The sequence below is a fragment of the Gymnoscopelus braueri genome (genome assembly GCF_963280865.1).
Source record: "Gymnoscopelus braueri genome assembly, chromosome: 23".
Taxonomy (NCBI): Eukaryota; Metazoa; Chordata; class Actinopteri; order Myctophiformes; family Myctophidae; genus Gymnoscopelus; species Gymnoscopelus braueri.
The window spans coordinates 10,806,263-10,827,021 of NC_137625.1; the positions used below are offsets into that span (position 1 = coordinate 10,806,263).

Consider the following 20,759-nt stretch of genomic DNA (forward strand, 5'->3'; position numbering starts at 1 on the left):
TGCTCTATAGAGCCTGGCCCGTAAAAATACATCACTGAATATCACTGTAATCTTAGGCGCACACACTGATCATCGTGCATGGTCCAAGTTAACATCGTTGATGTGCAGACACTGACACATGATGTGTTTGTGCAAGAGCGGCTCAAATAATATAAATATCAAAAGACCATCATGACAATGAAAACTCTGAAGGCTGCAAAAAAACGAAAAGAGAAAATGTTTTTAAAAAGTGTACATTTGTTTCTCCTTTACAAATTGTATGAAGTATGGATGTCATGCATCAAATATACACTTTTGCTATATCTACAAACAATGCAGTATGATATGATAAGGATGAACAATTCCACAGTGTGGTAGGCCTACAAACATTGTGTTTTGCGTTGCTGATTAATCCAATTAAGGACACTGGACACTAATTAGTGCACCTGCTTTAAACACACGCGCCGCTACTTCAAACGTTCTTTAAAGGACTTTGGATTTAAAGGTTCTGCAACATTGTTGCAGTTTTTAAATGGGTCTGTCTGACATGCTGGCCCAGGTGTTAATGTCATCAGAAGGTCGTGGCTTTTAAGTGTGGCGTCGCAAACATCAGAACAATTACACATCACACAAATGATACACACAGAGACCAAGATAAAATGATAGCCTATAAACAATAGGTGCATATGAACTTATAGTGAACACGCGCGCGCGCGCACGCAGACACACCCATACACACACGCACGCACACACACACACACACACACACACACACACACACACACACACACACACACACACACACACACACACACACACACTTTCACTAGTGTTCATTTCTGTTTAAAGTTTAATAGTAATCATGTAGATTGTTTGTTCATCACAATGGTCTCCCTGTCTCTCCAGCTCTTTAAATAGAAAATACGTTTTCAGGTATAGGTGACAACATTTCAGCCAATCAGGAGAGAGTACCCATTTTTGTAGTGTTCCAGTTCCAATCTTGTCTGCTCATTTATTTGTGTCATCACTTCCAATTTCACTTGATTAATCTAAATCCTGACTGAGTTCTCTATATTGGTATCCAGCCCTGAAAATGCATTTTCTGTTTAATGAAGAGCTGGAGAGACATGGAGACTCCTGTTACTGAACAAACACTCTATGAGTAGCAATAGCATATTTAACACTTATTTTAAATCACTTCCCCCACCTTTAAGAGTGTAATTGCTTAGAATAGAGATTTCAGCTGCAAATCCTACTGCATACCAAATACCAAAAATGTATCTCAAGTTCACGAAAATGTATTGTATTTCCATTCCTTAATAACTCAGAACAGTTTTTTTATTTTGACATTACAGTAAAATCAACAGAACAATTTAGCACTATCTGTAAATAATGGGTTGCCTATGTCCCGCATGGGAGAAGAGGGCATGGTTAAACCACTGATGTTAAGACGTTTAGAAATGCCATAACAACGCCATAAGAAAGCAGAATTAATGGGCTTTTAATGTGTATAACAAAAAGGCTATGCATGTTTTAAAAAATGCATCACTCACTGACAGCCAGACAATATCACTGTAATCTTAGGCGCACACACTGATCATCGTGGTCCAAGATGTGCAGACACTGACACATGATGTGTTTGTGCAAGAGAAAGCTCAAATAATATAAATATCAAAAAGACCATCATGACAATGAAAACTCTGAAGGCTGTAAAAAAAACATGAAAAAAGGGGGGAAAGCCTATTTGTTTCTCCTTTACAAAGTCTAAGTTGTATGAAGTCTAGATGTCATGCATCAAATACACTTTTGCTATATAGCTACGAACATTGCAGTATGATATGATAAGGATGAACACAGTGTGGTGCAGAATGTTTTGCGTTGCTGTTGCATCCAATTAAGGACACTAATTAGTGCACCTTTAAACGTATGCTTTAAACACACGCGCCGCAACTTCAAACGTCCTTTAAAGGACTTTGGATTTAAAGGTTCTGCAACATTGTTGCAGTTTATGGGTCTGTCTGACATGCTGGCCCAGGTGTCAATGTCATCAGACGGTCATCATGACTTTTAAGTTGCTGTCGCAAACATCAGAACAATTACAAATCACACAAATGAAATGCACAGAGACCAAGATAAAAGAATAACCTATGTTAGGCGTAGATGAACTTAATGTGAACTTTAAATATAGAGAACATGCGCACGCACGTAGGCCTACACACACGCACACGCACACACGCACACACACACACACACACACACACACACACACACACACACACACACACACACACACACACACACACACACACACACACACACACACACACGCACGCACACACACACACACACACACACACACACACACACACACACACACACACACAGACACACACTTTCATTAATGTTCATGTCTGTTTAAAGTTTAAACAGACTCCTTCCCTTGTTTGAATACACTGTCACTGACTGACTCTGCATGCAACATTTGGATTCCTTCTGTACCCTAATGTAGGCTATTTAAAAACACTTTGGGGCCTAGGATTACTCAGATAGCTAGCCTATATTATGTTAAGTGACAAGTGAAACAGACTAAATGTGACAACAAACATTTGTTTGGTAAAACAGTAGGCCTATACTCCATTTCCAAACAAAATGGCAAATCATTGCGAAATTGTAAACGTGTGCAATCAGTGCAATCAGTGCCCAGTGCAATCAGTGCCCGTGTCCTTTGGGACAGAAAGACAGACAGGTATATGATGGATTGCTGACAGGCGACCTGCGGTTGGCACCTTGGCCATCAACATCAAACAGAATCGCCTTTTAAACTCTGTTCACTCAGCTAGACATTTAAACATTGTTGCAATTCGGAGCGCCTCTAATCAGACAGGTGCGGGTTCAAAGGGGTCCACAACGCCCTTATATACAGCCCCATGTCCCCGACGTGCTTTCTGCACACTAGCCTATTCTACTGAAGACATCAGCGTGAAGACATCGATCTGCCAAAATGACATCCAGAGACGACGTGAGACGACGTGTCGCCGGACAGACGTCCCAGATCCCTGAGCCTGACGACCAATACTTCAACGTGTGGTACGACTACCAGCAGTTGGGGAGGAGAACCTTTGAGCGACTGCTCGCCGTGGATCATGGCTTGGAGGCCGGGAACCCCGACAATTACAGTCTCGGATGGGCCGGACGGAGCACACTGGACATTGAGGACAAAGAGCCTATCCTTTACCAGGAGGACGATTTGAACTCCGTGGAGAGTATCGCCCTCAGTCCAGCCAGCACAAGCAGCCTGTGGGACATGGTTGATCGTCGACCCCGCTACGTGTCGGTGGACTCGGAGGAGAGCATGACCCTCAGCACAGCCTCCAGCCTTTCAGACGCGGCGGTTGGCCGTCGACACCGCGGTTTCTCCGTGGGGAGCATGACGACCTCCTCCAGCCCGGCCAGCAGCCTTTCAGACACGGCTGGCGTCGTTGGCCAACGTCGACCCCACTGTCGGTTCTGCAAACAGAACGGAGAGTCGGCTGAGATCTACCAATCGCACTGCCTGAAGTCTGACGACGGCGACGGGAGAGTCACCTGCCCCGTCCTCCGGTCGTACACCTGTCCGGTCTGCAACGCCACCGGGGACAACGCACACACTCGCCGCTACTGTCCAATGACGCAGGCCGGCGGCAGACAGGTGGAGACAGGAGCCCTGTGGGGTCTGGACTCAGAGGACTGGGACACTCGGGCTTGTCAGTTTGAGCAGTGAGAAGAAACAAGTGAGAAGTTGTCACTCACCAAAGTAGCCTCGGAAACCCATGTCTTTTTTTTTTGTTACAAGGGACACACGAGACTGTAGGCTACTGTACATAGTTCAAAACCTCATGGCAAGCAATGTTAAAGTTCTATCTAAGATAAGTTATGTGTTCTAATGTGTTCTAACCTTATAGTCTCCATAGTAGGCTATGCATGTTCCGAGAGAAGATTGCGTTTTTGTTCACTTTGAGACATCCTTGTTTAACTATTATTTTCTAAGTTTTGTAGATCTATATTCTAACCCAGTTGAGACAATTCATGTTCTGTTCTTAAGAAAATGTATAGCTATATTTTTGTACACATTTTTATACCCCCCTAAATGTATAGCTATATTTTTGTACACATTTTAATACCCCCCCCCACCCCCCTAAATGTATAGCTATATTTTTGTACACATTTTTATACCCCCCTAAATGTATGGCTATATTTTTGTACACATTTTTATACCCCCCTAAATGTATGGCTATATTTTTGTACACATTTTTATACCCCCCCCCCTCCACCCCCCTAAATGTGTAGCTATATTTTTGTACACATTTTTATACCCCCCTAAATGTATGGCTATATTTTTGTACACATTTTTATACCCCCACCCCCCTAAATGTATAGCTATATTTTTGTACACATTTGTATACCCCCTCCCCCCACACCCCTGTTTAGCCCTTTGTGGTATAAAAGTGTCAGTTCAAGCAGCACTTTAGTGATTTGTATATTTGATCTTGTCAATAAATATACCGTTATTATTATTTGCTTCAAGTTTCATGTTTTTTTCTCATTTATTTATAATTAGTTCTGAACGCAAGAGTAGTTTGTAGCAAGCAATATATTAATCGGAAAGCAGACAATAAACTGACTTAAAAGCCCATATAGGATTGTTCAGATGGTCTAGGGGTTTATTCACATGCACACAGCTCTGTCTGAAGTCAGATGACAACTTTGGTCTATCATTATTTTATTATTTTACTCCAACCTTTTTTCTTTGCATCAGAATAAATGAATGAATGATTAAATGAATGAATGGATAAATGCATAGCCTATACGTAAATACATGTCATATGTCAGTGGCAAAAATATTGATTAAAATGTACGTGACAATGACTCGTGCAATGCATAATACTGCAGGCAGTCGTGGAAAGTAATCTCTCAAGAACAGATTCTGCTAGTCAAAAACAGCAGAGGGCGCTGTTTTTCCTTTTCATTTGGCGCTGGGTTCCCAGATTGGGTGGAAAGTAACTAAAGCACATTAAACTTAAGTACTGTACTTGAGTACAATTTTAAGGGCCACGTTACTTTTAATTTACTGGAGTATTTCCAATACTTTTACTTCTACTCCACTACATCTCAGAGGCAAATATTGTACTTGTACTCCACTACAATTATTTGAAAACTTGAATTACTAGTTACTTTGTAGATTTTGATTACAGTAGCCTACTCAAATGACTTTTCTATTGAACGATGAAGAAGGGCAGTATACGCATTTTTTTAGTGTCTAAACTGTCTAAATCTATTAAAAGAACAAGAACTCGACTGAGTCAAGTCAACCACATTTCCCAGAATACATTGCTCATGACCTATCACCTCAAAATGGCAAATTTTGAGGTTGTGTTGTTTCCAGCACAGATGGTTTCCAGGGCTTTACATTTATTTAAACAATTTTATTGGGGACGAAGTGACATTTTATAGCAGAGCAAAAATATGCAGTGATGCACTATGTATACATTATTATTTAGCTGATCTCAGTTAATGAGATCAGCTAATTTTTTTTAGCTGATCTAAAAATCTTTAAGATTTGATCGTAAACATGTCATTTTGCATTGTGAAATGATGGTACGAAATGCCAACTTTTAGAGTTCAAATTGTATAGAAAGAAGATCCAAAGCTATAGCACAACCCATACGACGTTAAGACACAGATGGATAAAACATCTACCAATATCATCAAGCAGATTCACACTGATACACAGTGATACAACACAAACACACAAGGTAAGGAACTGGATGAAGTTCCTTATGAATTAAATGTTGTTAATGTAATTGTAACCTTTATTGCATTGTAGTGGATTTGAAAATATACAATTAATGCATATTGACAGTCAGTAACATCCAATATCAGCACAGTCGAGTGATAGAGAATTGAAAAGACTAAGCTAATGACTGCATTTTGCTATTCAAAACAGAACATTTGTCTGATTTAGGTTTTTCTGTGCCAAACTGTTCACTTTGTAGGATGCTGTTGACCTGTCCAAGTTCCCTGTCGAAAGAATCAGGAATTTTAGCGTCATTGCTCATATTGACCATGGAAAAAGCACTTTGGCTGACAGACTGCTGGAAATGACAGGTAGAGGTTGTTCAAAATAGTTGAAATAGCTGATCTACAAGCTCACAACGTGTCGCATTGTGACACGTTGTGACATTGTAGATCTGCTTTTTAAACACGTTTTGAATGTATGTAAAACATATTAAATATGGCCCATTTTAGCTACAGTTCATTATTTATTTTGATTATTGGTATCGGCCATGGTCAGTAATTTATTTGTATATTTAGTTAGGCTATTTGTCTGCCATGTGCAATCTTTGTTTACAATGACTAAAAGCCAAACAGAAATGCAACTTTTTTGCATTTACACAATTAAACCGTTATTATTTGCTAGACAATTAATCGTCAAGTAAAATGTCAAGATCGTGACAGCCAATATCCCTGATGAACAGGTACCATATCAAAGACTGTGAAGAACAAGCAGGTGCTCGACAAGCTCTAGGTGTAGAGAGAGAGAGGGATAACAGTTAAGGCCCAGACGGCCTCATTGTTTTACAACCACCAGGGTCAACAATATCTCTTGAACCTTATCGACACACCAGTGAGTCAATTACTTAATTGTTATTTATATATCTGTGTCTTATTTCAATTTTGGAAGCCTAGTTGTTTCCTTTTCTAAATTGTTCAACAAAGTGTGGATGTCTACCTGTTGTAGATATGGGTGCTTGCGCAGGTCTGTAAAGTCTGGACGAGTATGTTATTATTAATAATTACTGTTTTCCAGATCTGGGAAAAATATGGCATTTTGGTGTAATGTTTGAAAAAGTCTGGATTCTGCTCATGGGAACACAAGTTGACAATACACAAATGCAAAATGCCAAACAAACAAAAAAAATGAAAATTGTCCACATATGCACTCTAGTGTTCGTTGTGATAACTGCATGGATGCCAGCTTTTAATCTGGGCAACATTTCTAATTCAATAAAAGGGCTGCACAGTATAATTATTGCATCTAGTGAAATTATGCAATGGTTAAATTGTGTCTGAGTCAGCACCCTTTTACTGTTAGCCAGGGTAGACTTGGAAGAAAGTGTGAAAAATGTATGTTTGTTTTCAAGCTTATGGCTCTAACACAAATACAGTAAAAACTAGAAAAAGTGCTCCTCGGAGCACAGGTCTCCGCCAGGTCAGGTAGGTTATTGTGGCCTCCTGGTGGCGCTATAATAGGCCAATGCGAAAAGGGTGGCATTTCTTCTTAGGCCTTTCAATCGGACACTGCATTCATGATTTGAGGCATTTTGTTCCAAAAACGTGTTTTGCTAAATTAGACCTGCTGGTGGCTCTATAACAGGCCAATGTGAATGTGAAAAGGGGGGCATTTCTTCCTCAGCCTAGTGGGAATCTGCATGCAAAATTTCACGGAAATTGCACACTGCGGTCATGTTTTGAGGCATTTTGTTCAAAACTGACCAATCCTGCAAACTTTGGAAGCCACTGTAAGCCAAATAGGATGGAATATGAAATATTCGGACAGATCCATCAGAATCACATGACTATGGAGATACAGTGTACCAATGTGCGTGTTTTTTGGACAGAATCTGAAGGAATGGTGTAGCGGTCTAAAGATCAGACTCTCGGCACAGAGATGCCATGTTCAAATCCCAGGCATTCTATGGTTCATTGCTTTTCAACTTTACTAACTGAAGGCTGACATATTAACACTTCAAGAGTACGAAGAGACATACTATGGGAGTGGCTGAGAGATTTTTCAAGACCAAAATACAAAAAAGAAAGTCAAAAGCACGAAGAGACATGTGAAGGGAGTGACTGAGAGATGGTGCAGTGGTCTAAAGGTCGGACTCTCAGCACAGAGATTCCATGTTCAAATCCCAGCCCTTCTATGGTTCATTGCTTTTCAACTTTACAAACTGAAGGCTGACATATAAAAGAACACGTCAACAGTACTAAGAGACATCTGCTGTTAGTCAGTGAGAGATGGTGTAGTGGGATGGTGATCAGACTCTCAGCGCAGAGGTTCCATGTTGAAGTCCCATACTTCAAAGTTGTAGTACTTTGAAAATGTCAAGGCCAAAAAGCAAGTCAAGAGCACGAAGAGACATGTGAAGGGAGTGGCTGAGAGATGGGGTAGTGGTCTAAAGGTCGGACATTCAGCACAGAGGTTCCATGTTCAAATCCCAGTTGTCCCATACTTCAAAGTTGTAGTACTTTGAAACTTTCAAGGCTAAAATACAAAAAAGCAAGTCAAAACCACGAAGAGACATGTGAAGGGAGTGGCTGAGAGATGGGGTAGTGGTCTAAAGGTCGGACTCTCAGCACAGAAGTTCCATGTTCAAAACCCAGTTGTCCCATACTTCAAAGTTGTGGTACTTTGACATTTTCAAGGCCAAAATACAAAAAAGCAAGTCAAATACACGGAAAGACATGTGAAGGGAGTGTCTGAGAGATGGGGTAGTGGTCTAAAGGTCGGACTCTCAGCACAGAGGTTCCATGTTCAAATCCCAGTCGTCCCATACTTCAAAGTTGTAATACTTTGACATTTTCAAGGCCAAAAAGCAAGTCAAGAGCACAAAGAGACATGTGAAGGGAGTGGCTGAGAGATGGGGTAGTGGTCTAAAGGTCGGACTCTCAGCACAGAGGTTCCATGTTCAAATCCCAGTCGTCCCTTTATTTCAAAGTTGTAGTACTTTGAAATTTTCAAGGCCAAAATACAAAAAAGCCAGTCAAAAGCACGAAGAGACACCTGCTGAGGGCCCAAAGGTGCGTTGGCGCAGTGGTGTGGTGTGCTTGATCGGTAGCCTCTGCTACAGACAGTTTGCAGGTTCAAGTCCCATGCCATCAATGTACTAGAGGACCATCGGTGGGACTGCGTCCCTCCCCTGTTTCCTGATAGTTAAAGGTGGGGGGTTATGTCTGAAAGAACTCTGCCCAGCTAAGGTTTTACAGAAATAAATGTTAGGTCCCGTGAATTAATTGGGCTGATTACACTCCCGTCCCCTTCTGCAGAAGCTCAGCAGGGTGTCTTTTGGGGATCACATGGTTTTGCTGCCTTGGTGCCTCTGAAGGACTCGTATGGTATCCGCTGGTTTGCGAAAAGGGCCATCTGGTGGATAAACACTGAAAGCACTGAAAACACCAAGAACACATCAGAGCCTTTGAGGCACGTGGAGGACCTCGGTGGCTCTGAATGAGTTCGAGTGTCCTTCTTTAAAAGCTTAGCTGGGCAGAGTTCTTTCAGACATAACCCCCCACCTTTAACTATCAGGAAACAGGGGAGGGACGCAGTCCCACCGATGGTCCTCCAGTACATTGATGGCATGGGACTTGAACCTGCGAACTGTCTATAGCAGAGGCAACCGATCAAGCACACCACACCACTGCGCCAACGCACCTTTGGGCCGTCAGCAGGTGTCTCTTTGTGCTTTTGACTTGCTTTTTTGTATTTTGGCCTTGAAAATTTCAAAGTACTACAACTTTGAAATAAGGGACAACTGGGATTTGAACGTGGAACCTCTGTGCTGAGAGTCTGACCTTTAGACCACTACCCCATCTCTCAGCCACTCCCTTCACATGTCTCTTCGTGCTCTTGACTTGCTTTTTGGCCTTGAAAATGTCAAAGTATTACAACTTTGAAGTATGGGACGACTGGGATTTGAACATGGAACCTCTGTGCTGAGAGTCTGACCTTTAGACCACTGCCCCATCTCTCAGACACTCCCTTCACATGTCTTTCTGTGTATTTGACTTGCTTTTTTGTATTTTGGCCTTGAAAATTTCAAAGTACCACAACTTTGAAGTATGGGACAACTGGGTTTTGAACATGGAACTTCTGTGCTGAGAGTCCGACCTTTAGACAACTACCCCATCTCTCAGCCACTCCCTTCACATGTCTCTTCGTGGTTTTGACTTGCTTTTTTGTATTTTAGCCTTGAAAATTTCAAAGTACTACAACTTTGAAGTATGGGACAACTGGGATTTGAACATGGCACCTCCGTGCTGAGAGTCCGACCTTTAGACCACTACCCCATCTCTCAGCCACTACCTTCGCATGTCTCTTTGTGCTCTTGACTTGCTTTTTGGCTTTGAAAATGTCAAAGTACTACAACTTTGAAATATGGTACTTGAACATGAAACCTCTGTGCTGAGAGTCCAACCTTCAGACCACTACCCCATCTCTCAGCCACTCCATTCCCATGTCTCTTCGTGCTTTTGACTTACTTTTCTGTATTTTGGCCTTGAAAATGTCAAAGTACCACAACTTTGAAGTTTGGGACAACAGGGATTTGTGAACATGGAACCTCTGTGCTTAGAGTCCGACCTTCAGACCACTACACCATCTCACAGCCACTCCTTTCAAATATCTCTTCGTGCTCTTGACTTGCTTTTTGGCCTTGAAAATTTCAAAGTACAACAACTTTGAAGTATGGGACTTGAACATGGAACCTCTGTACTACAACATCGAAGTATGAGAGGAATGGGATTTGAACTTGGAACCTCTGTGCTGGTAGTCCAACCTTTAGACCACTACCCCAATTCTCAGCCAGTCCCTTCACATGTCTCTTCGTTCTTTTGACTTGCTTTTTTGTATTTTGGCCTTGAAAATGTCAAAGTACTACAACTTCGACGTATGGGATAACTGGGATTTGAACATGGAACCTCTGTGCTGGAAGTCCGACCTTTAGACCACTACCCCATCTCTCAGCCACTCCCATGGTGTATCTCTTCGTAGTCTTGAAGTGTTTATGTCAGCTTTCAGTTAGCAAAGTTGAAAAGCAATGAATCATAGAATGACTCGGATTTGAACATGGCATTTCCATGCTGAGAGTCTGATCTTTAGACCGCTATACCATCTCTCAGCCACTCCCATCGTATGTCTCTTCGTACTCTTGAAGTGTTTATGTGTCAGCCTTCAGTTAGTAAAGTTGAAAAGCAAGGAACCATAGAATGACTGGGATTTGAACATGTAATCTCTGCACTGAGAGTCTGATGCTTAGACCACCACACCATCACTCAGCCGCATTGTCTGCGCTGTGAGCTGATGTGTCATATAAGTTAGACCCTCCAGAAAAATGTGATTTTGCGATCGCATAATTTACCGCATAATCAGCAAAATGGCGCATAATTATGCGGGGGTAACGTTTTTTCAAAAAGGCTCCATCGCATAAAAAGTGCATCGCATAATATGCGCATCGCATCGCATAATATGCGATTCGCATAGCATATTTCTGCATATTTCGCAACTTTTCACATATTTCGTAGTTTTCGCAACTTTTCGCATATTTCAATATTTCGCATATTTCACAACTTTCCTCATATTTCACAACTTTCCGCATATTTCGCAACTTCCCACAATTTCACCACATAAAAATGCAAAAAACCCTATGTGAAAAGGGGGGCATTTCTTCCTCGGCCTAGTGGGAAAATGCATGCAAAATTTCACGGAAATTGCACACTGCGTTCATGTTTTGAGGCATTTTGTTCAAAACTGACCAATCCTGCAAACTTTGGAGCCACTGTAAGCCAAATAGGATGGAATATGATATATCGGACAGATCCATCAGAATCACATGACTATGGAGATACTGTGTACCAATTTGCGTGTTTTTTGGACAGAATCTGAAGGAATAATCTCCAAAAATGTATTTTACATAAGTCGGCCTCCTGGTGGCGCTGTAAAAAGCAGATGTGAAAAATGCAGTGCAGATGTTTTTCCTTGGCCTCTAAGGAGTGTGCGTGCAAAGTTTCACGCAGATCGGTGCAGTTATAGTTAAAAATGCAAATTGGCCAGTTATAGCGCCACTATGAGGCTGATTTGAAAACCTTCAAGTGGCATTTCTTCCTCGGCCTAGTGGGAATGTGTGTGTGCAATTTTATGGAAATGGCAAGCGGCGTTCATGATTTGAGGCAGTTTGTTCAAAACGGACCAATCCTGCAAACTTTGGAAGCCAACCTTAGCCAATGAGGATGGAATATGGGAAATCGGACAGATCCGGGTTGATCACATGACTATAGAGATACTGTGTACTGATTTGCATGACGTTTGGTTAAAAGCTGTAGGTGTAATGGGAAAAAATGGGTTTTGCACAAATCGGCCTCCTGGTGGCGCTATGACAGGCCCGTGTGAAAAATGTGGGGCAGAGGTTCTGAATTGGCATCCAGGGAGTGGGTGTACACAGTTTCGCAGCGACCGGGCCAGCGGTGCCGGAGATTAGCTGGTAACACACGGACAGGACACACGGACACACGGACGGACGGACGGACAGGGGGAAAAACATACTCTCTCGCCATGCCTTTCGGCCTGGCGGAGACAATAATTCAACTGCTCCTGTCTCCAAGTCAAACACTAAAATGTTGTGATTAAAAAAACAAAAAGCAAACACCTGTGTCTCAGAAAACAATAAAAAGTAGAGTTCTTGATTTAAAAAAAAAAATCATTTTGGAAAAACGTTATATTTGGGAAAAGACAGAGCACCCTGTGGTTGACTATATGGTAATATGTTTGTTTAAAAGCTGAATTCACTTTGTGTTTCTCTTACAAAATACACCATATAATACTGGTGTCTTTATTTGCTATTTTTGTTAATGATCTAGTCCAGGAGATCAAAAACTCAGGCTTAGGGGTAATTTTGGATGATATTGTTGTAAACTGTTTACTTTATGCGGATGACATAGTCCTTCTGGCAGAGTCCGCAGATAATCTACAGAAGATGCTGAATATTGTTCAAGTCTGGTGCTCAAAATGGAGGCTTATGATCAACCAGAGTAAAACTCAGATCATGCACTTTAGAAAAAAAGGTACAGTAAGATCTTCTCAGATGTTCTCATTTGGTACCCTGTCGCTGGACTATACTGATGCATATAAGTACTTGGGCTTTATGCTAGATGAATTTATGTCTTATGATTTTGGAATTGGAGTTTTGGCAGACTCTGCAGGTAGAGCTGTTGGGTCAATTATTAGGAAAATGAAATTCTGTAAAGATATTGGTTATTCCACATACTCACAGCTCTATGATGCATGTGTTTGTCCTATTCTTGTTTATGCAGCTGGTGTTTGGGGTTTTAAGGATGTCAAAAAAGTAAATTCTATCCAGAATAGAGCCATAAGGTGTTTCCTTGGGGTACATGCATTTGCCCCTTCTCTTGCAATCCAGGGAGATATGGGTTGGGAACCGATGGAGATTAGGCAAAAGGGAGAAGTGATACGGTTGTGGAACCGTGTCATTAATCTGCCAGAGGATAGGCTAACAAAAAAGGTCTTCAACTGGGCTAAGGCTCACAATGACCCCTGGATAAAGGACGTTTTTTCTATTCTCAGAGAGGCAGATTTGGCTTATATCTTTCATAATATGCTTCGTTGTAACATTAACCTGTTGAAAGAAAAAATATTTTGTAATTACAAAGAGAAATGGTCAAACGACATATGGTCTAAGCCAAAACTTAGATCATATGTCCAGATTAAGCAGTGTTTTGGTACTGAGTCCTATGTCAAATCCTTTTTAACCAGAAACCAGCGGTCATTGTGTGCTCAGCTGAGAGCTGGTATCCTGCCTCTTGCTATTGAGGTAGGTCGGTTCTCAGCTGTGCCAGAAGAGAATAGGATATGCAATGTATGTGACCTGAAAGATGTCGAAAATGAATTCCATTTTATGTTTTATTGTACTCTGTATGACAATTTGAGGGTTCCTTTATTTGATGTAATGCAAGAACAAAAACCTGATCTATTCTGGCAAGATGATGGCCAGAAGTTGGAGTGGTTGTTTAATTATGAGGTATTTAAGACAGCATATTTTGTTTCTAGTGCCTGGAGTAGAAGACAATCTCATCTCTTCAAATAGGTTCTTGTCCGGTCCTCTGTTAAGATGTGAGGTAACAGGCCTAATGTTGTATTTTAAGTTGTATTTATGTAATCTGCCAAGCTTGAGTGTTTTAGTTTGTTATTTGTTTGTTTTTGAATTATTATGTCGGTTCATCGTTTGTCAAATGAAATGCTAGTGTCCTGTAAGTCCATATGGGCTGGGCTTCCTTTGGAAGCATGACACTTTAATAAAGAAAAATCAAATCATCAAATCAAATCATGTACGCATCCGTGGGGGGATATGTGCACATGATCTGGCAACCCGGGAGGCAGTTCTTATCATTGATGAACAAAACCTCCTAACTCCATTTTTGTGCATTTTTGTTTTGTTTTTTTCATTTCCTGAAAGATGAACATTTTGGAGTTAGCTGGTTTCTGCCGGACAGCAGAGATATGCAATTTTTATAAGATAACATGAAATGCCTTTTTGAGAGTAGTTATTTTCAATGTATACCCTATTTCCTATTTTCCTAAAATAGCCGATCTACAAGCTCACAACTTTTTGGATAGCAACGCTTTGTGAGCTTGTAGATCGGCTACTTTCTAGTTTTGGTACCGAGGAGATATCACATTTCTCTATTGATAAATGATTTGTGAACCACTGATCTTAGTTTTAGTGAAACAGGGGCTCGGTTCATGGCAGAAGGCAAGAGTCTATGATCTTCAACAGACACCGTCAGGCTGGATGAAGCCTTAGCTCAATCACTTGCAGCTATATTGTTATTTCTTATTCTGTCATTTCCTATCATATTTAAAACATCCCCCACTTATAACCAACAACCCAACCATTACCTTGATGCCTTTAAACAATCAACTGAAGCATGTATCAACAATCCAGTGAAATCACACGCACACACACAAATGCCAGCTTTAACCATAAATGATGTTTGAACCAGGTCTTTACTCCTCATTTCAACCCATGTCTAAATACATTATGTGCCCATTTGTGGCACTAGAAAAGGTTGCTATTTTGATCATAAAGAGAAAAAAAAACATTCCAGGATTACTTTAAACATGATCCAGACAATATCCTCTGCTAAAATTATATCAAATTTAATCCAAAACCAACTTCATAGTAAAATAGAAAATATATAGAGCTATAAATACAATTTGGCCTTTTAATTTATTAAGGGCTATTTACATAAAGTTACAGTAACAGTAATTTCTGTCTATAACAGACCTCCCTCACTTCACCTTAGACACAATCAACAATGTAACAACTAGACCTTTATTCTCTTAATTGAGTGATCTGACTGCTTCAACTAAAATGAGCAGCACACCGATCAGGATGAAAAAGGGAGAGTTGATGCTTGTAAAAATGCATCAAGGCGTCAACAGTTCAATTGCAATAGGCCTATATTGCCTGACAACTTTGCAAAAGGCAACATCATAACATTTCAGTAGTAATAATTCATTCTCAGTTATTGGCTTGTCATTAAAGAACATGTTCAGCAATTTTGAACCTATAGCCTATAATTATCTCTGCTGCATCCACTGTCATTAAGAAAACAGCTGAAGTGTGGAGAAGGCACATCATGTGGACGATATAAACTGCATCATTCTTTTGAAACACACAGGCCTAAAAGTTAACTTAATGTATTCATGCCAGATGCCACGCACACAAACCACCTACTAATTGAAGTGAATGCAATAAAGCATAATAATGGCATAAAATCCTTAATTTACCGTAATATGAATTTGAAAGCATTTAATCCAAACACAGGCAGTTAATTCATCAATTGGTAATATCTCAACATAGTAAGTAACAGAGTAACTGGTTCCTCAAGGGTTTCTTTCTTCACATTACAATCAGTTATGACTGTAGTTTATTTATTTTCATTTGGCTTTCTAAAGACGTGTTGACAAACACTCAACAAAATGTCTGATGAGAGCACCTGTGTTATGAAGCCAGATTATTGACACAAACCCACCCAGTGCCACAACACATTTTGATTCGTTACATGATGTACAGATTGACAGCCAATCAATATCTTTAGAAGAACCGAGAGGTTCAGCAAAAAAAAAAAAAATCTTGACATAACTAAAACTATTTAAATTTTCTTTAAATAAAATATTACACCTACAATTTGGGCCGAGGTGCACGCTTCCCCAAGTAGGCTATGTAACATCAACATACTGTAGTATATAGGCTGAATATTGCTGAATTTGTACTTTTTTCAATTACAGATTACACCTTTAAAAAAATAATTAATTTAATGATATCTTTCCCTTTACCATACAAACAGGAGTGGTTAAATACAAACCCAGACAAAAACAACCACGACAAGACAGTGGTCACCAGTTAGAAAATATATAAAGAACAGATCATTATTTTGGCATATTAGTCACACAACCATTGTATCAAAACAGGTTTAAAGTACAAGAGCATGAATTACAAAAGGCACAGGGCTGCAGATACCATGGAGCCAGCTGTTACAAGGTCCAACTGTACACTTAATATGAACACATTTTTATTGGAAAAACAGCATTTTTACAATCCTTCTTGTTTGTATTTACATATGTGTGTTAAAGTGATGTGATAACCTCAGAGTTCCACTATAATGACTTTTGTTGTTATATGAATTACCCTTCATAAGGAACCTACGCTGAGGTCCAAACAGCTGTTGAATCCATAGAACATAAACATTTTCTATATGGACAGTCTGTTAAGGCCTTTTAAAACCTGTGCATTTTGCACAAAATAAGTTTGCATAGAGATGCACACCGGGCACTGTAAAACTAAATGTTATAAAAGCCCTGTTATCTTAAAGGCCATCCACAAAAATAACTGACTAGATATTCATCCACCATTTTCATTGGACAATGGAAATCACTGGCAGGCAAGGGGATGACTATGAAACTGGACAATTCTCAGAGAACTAAAGCCAGACTGGTTATTCTTGCTCAAGCAATAATACACTAGACATTATTTTGGGTATGGGTGCACTCATGAAGCAGCTTATTGTAAGTATGGTTTGATCTTACAGACTTTTATAACCAATATGTACTATTATGTAATTGCTATTGTTGTTGAATAGCATTTGGTCCCACTACAACTGGCTCCATGCTGTCTAGCAATGACTAAAACCAAGGTGGAAAAGAGTAGGTTTTTCATTGGAAAGACCTTAATGCTTTCCCTCACTTCAGGAAATAACTTCCTAGTAGCCAAGCACAATGACTGTGTGTGTGTGTGTGTGTGTGTGTGTGTGTGTGTGTGTGTGTGTGTGTGTGTGTGTGTGTGTGTGTGTGTGTGTGTGTGTGTGTGTGTGTGTGTCTGTGTCTGTGTGTGTGTGTGTGTGTGTGTGTGTGTGTGTGTGTCTGTCTGCAGTGTGTGTGTATACATGTACTGTGTCTCGTGTCTACGTTTGTCTGCACGTTTGCTATTCTCAACGTGTGTTCCATTTAGCCTCATTTGGAACACACCTTCACCTAAAAATGTGGCGCATCACACCACATTATGAGCTTGTAGAGCGGCCATTTTCGGTGCGACAACCAAGTATAAATCAGGCATCACAGTCTCTACATGAGGGACTCGAGGCTCTCAGCGATGTTGGTCTGTCCCAGTGGAACAGAGCCGTTGGTCTCAGCAGACTGCAGAGCTTTCTGGTCTTCCTGGCTGCTCACCAGACTCAACACGGCATGGTACAGGTACTGGTACTGGTCCTGGAAGGACATGCACAGCCTCCGGTTACACAGCGGCACCAACAATGATCAACAATGTCACCGTTTTTAATTTCAAGGACCCCCAGTTTGATATGCATTAGGCCACGGACCCTCATAACTCAGAGAGAGTGATACAAATGGAACCAAATGGTCCATTTGGTTCCATTTGTACACTCTCGGAGTTACAAATCCATAAGGTCCATTTGATTCCTAACTATCAATTCGTTTAGCTGGGGACCTCCTGGAATCCACTCAAGGACCCCTGAGGGTCTCCAGACTCCACTTTGAGAACCACTGGAATGAATAACATCGCCGTGCACTGGGCACTAACAATGACAATGACAACACTAGAAATTGGATACAGAGATGCTGCACCCGTGCCACCTGCTATGTTTACCAATATACTGTAGGCTAAACTATGACCTTGACCTTGTATGTTGGGAAGTGCAATCAATCAATCAATCAAACAAACAAAAAGACCAAATTGGATTAAAACTTTCAGAGTTACTTATCACTGTGACAAACAGTCAGACAGATAGTTTACATGTTTGCCAGAGTGTAAACATGATGTATACATGCAGGTGTGTGCATCTGTCATTTTAGATTTGAACTTTAACCATTATTTTATACTTTGGTTATTCAAAAATAGCAGATATACAAGCTCATAGCACGGCACCGAGTGCCGCGCTATGAGCTTGTAGATCTGCTTATAAATCGTGAACATTTGTGCAAAAATTCGAATATACATTTTTTTAAAGCGAACCTTTGTAAAATATTTTGTTCCAGGGACCTCCAGAAGCAAAGATTTGAGTTAAAAATGTTGTTTCAAAATAATATATGTATTCAAAGAATTGTATTAAAATGTTCAAAAATAGCAGATGAGCTCAGCTCTGCTATTTTTGAATAGCCAAAAGTATAAAATAATGGTTATAGCTAAAAAGCTACAATGACAACAGATGCGTTCCCGGTCTCAATGGGGTTAATGTGGTAGAGCGGTACACCTACCACGTCATTAAAGACCCCGGGTCTCATGAGGTTAGTCATACGGGCCACCTGGTAAACGTCCACCTCCCCGTCCTCCTCTAGCTGGCTGGACAGAGTGCTGAGCGCACAGAACAGGCCCGCCATGCTGCTTCCCAACCTGCCACAGCGCGCACGCGCACACACACACACACACACACACACACACACACACACACACACACACACACACACACACACACACGCACACGCACACACGAAAATTGTACGTGCAGATACTGATATATCGTCTCTGTCTCTGTCCACAGAAAGTGTTTATATCATGGCTAGTAAGCAATGCAGCTGCAGCTGATCAAATGAATAATGGCTGCGGTGTGTGTTGTTGATGTACTTACGGGTCATGGACCACCGTGGGCGAGTCTGTGAGTCTGCTGTGCTCTCTGACCGTGTTGACCAACTCAAAGCTGTTCCTGATGGGACTGTCTGGGTTGGGCCAACAGGGGGCGCTGTACTGACGCACCTCTAACACATAGTCATTCTGAGTGGACAGAGAGAGAGAGAGACAAGAGCAGAGAGAGAGTAAGCTGAAGTGTGAGGGCCCGTTTACACATGCGCTTCAGACGTGTCAGAACTTCCATTCCATCAGAGAAAAGGGATGGAGAATCCCATTGGAGCGTGTTGACGGCTTTGTGAAGCACGTGAAGTCCAACGAATGCGAGTTCGACCTTGGTGAACCTTGATCGAGGCGCTAACCAATAGGAAAGAAGCGCCGTGGGTTGACCCCACTTGGCAGCCATTTTGTTTGTAGTTTTCCTTCAGTGAGCCAACCACTGCACTACAGCACTTCCCACATCACGCAAGACAGCATGGGAAATTGAGGCGTGCATTACATTGTCTCTGCATTGTCTTCTAGGTCACCACGCATCTGAAGCGCACGTGTGAGCATCCCATTATAATGAATATTAGGAGGAGCAACATGTTTTGTGTGTGCGTGTGTGTATGCGTGAGTCACCTGTGGAGACTCCAGTATAAAGTCCTGCACCAGCAGTCTCTCGTCATTGGACAGACAGACATGCTCCTCCTTTGAGAATGACACAGTGAATCCCTGAAAGCTGATTGGCTGGTCCTTAGTAGGCCAGTAGGCACTGGACTCGTCCCCTTCACTCTGAAGGAATCAGAAACACAGCTAAAGGGAAATTTCGTATCCAGAAATATTATTGTGTGTGCGTGTGCACGTGTGTGCGTGTCTCCTACCTGACTGCATGCATCGGGCAGACAGACAATGGTGTGTGTGCTGTGTTCCCACACCATTCTCCAGAAGTCAGGGACGGTGCTGCTCAGAGGCGTCTGGGTCAGGATGAACTCTTTACTCAGACGGTAGCCCTGAAAAGACGACCAGTATTACACGTCAAATGTCTTCTGAACCCAATCCACAGCAGCCCTGCTCCCCCTTGGTGAGTGTCAACTCACCATGACGTAGGATGCGTTGATGTAGTCTGTGGAGTCTTGTCCAACTGAAGACAAACACACTCTGGACCTTTCCACTACTCACACACACACACACACACACACACACACACACACACACACAAACGGTACAGTAAAGAGGCACATCATGTTATTATATGTAAATGTAGTAAAATTAATTATTAACAGATCCATTTGTAACTCAGAGTTAGACGTGACTCAAATGGATGAATCAACACAAAGGACTGAGAAACAGTGAAGTAAGTTTGTGTGTGTGTGTGTGTGTGTGTGTGTGTGTTCCTCACCAGGCATCAGGGCCCTGGCTCTGTTTTTCTCTGCGTTTCCCTCCGTCAGGGCGGTGCTGTAGTCTGCATGTTTGGCCTGACGCTGGCTGATCAGCTGCAACATAACCAATAGACCGTCATACGGAATCCACTGTTTAATACGGTGGTTCTCAAACCTTTTCATGTCAAGGATCCCCCAAATTGATATGTATTTGGCCACGGACCCCCTATCTGAAAATGTTTTGTGCCAGGGACTCCCAAGTTTAAAAATTCAAAATTATTCAAGTAAGAAATATCAGATGTACAAGCTACATAGGTATAAAATATGGTTAAAGTGGTTAAAATGATTGGGATGGTGTATTAACAAATTTAGCTGGGGATGCCCTCGAATCCCCCCCCCCCCCACTTTGAGAACCACTGGTTTAATAAACCATGTCCTCTCTGTCCGT

The 20,759-nt window shown here is 41.4% G+C and overlaps 2 protein-coding genes and 1 long non-coding RNA gene across 3 annotated transcripts in view; 2 read left to right on the forward strand and 1 right to left on the reverse strand.

The window, feature by feature from the left end:
* Window positions 1–2,980: 2,980 nt before the first annotated feature.
* LOC308079251 (nanos homolog 1-like) lies at window positions 2,981–3,739 on the forward strand (the record flags this gene model as incomplete). Its single annotated transcript, XM_080420626.1, has 1 exon — window positions 2,981–3,739. One exon carries the CDS (start codon window positions 2,981–2,983, stop codon window positions 3,737–3,739), a length of 759 nt encoding a protein of 252 aa, XP_080276752.1.
* Window positions 3,740–5,632: 1,893 nt separating this feature from the next.
* LOC308079875 lies at window positions 5,633–6,574 on the forward strand. The gene is made up of 3 exons (XR_013932646.1): window positions 5,633–5,771; window positions 6,012–6,123; window positions 6,495–6,574. It is a non-coding gene; the product is annotated as an uncharacterized lncRNA (long non-coding RNA).
* A 10,860-nt stretch (window positions 6,575–17,434) lies between these two features.
* LOC308079253 (receptor-type tyrosine-protein phosphatase zeta-like) overlaps window positions 17,435–20,759 on the reverse strand; it is a gene marked incomplete at both ends in the record, with an annotated part of 49,733 nt that continues 46,408 nt past the window's right edge. The window contains 7 exons of the mRNA XM_080420628.1: window positions 17,435–17,578; window positions 18,584–18,719; window positions 18,955–19,097; window positions 19,572–19,724; window positions 19,814–19,942; window positions 20,030–20,103; window positions 20,332–20,425. Coding sequence (XP_080276754.1) covers window positions 17,435–17,578; window positions 18,584–18,719; window positions 18,955–19,097; window positions 19,572–19,724; window positions 19,814–19,942; window positions 20,030–20,103; window positions 20,332–20,425 — 873 coding nt within the window. The remainder of the gene's footprint in view (window positions 17,579–18,583; window positions 18,720–18,954; window positions 19,098–19,571; window positions 19,725–19,813; window positions 19,943–20,029; window positions 20,104–20,331; window positions 20,426–20,759) is intronic.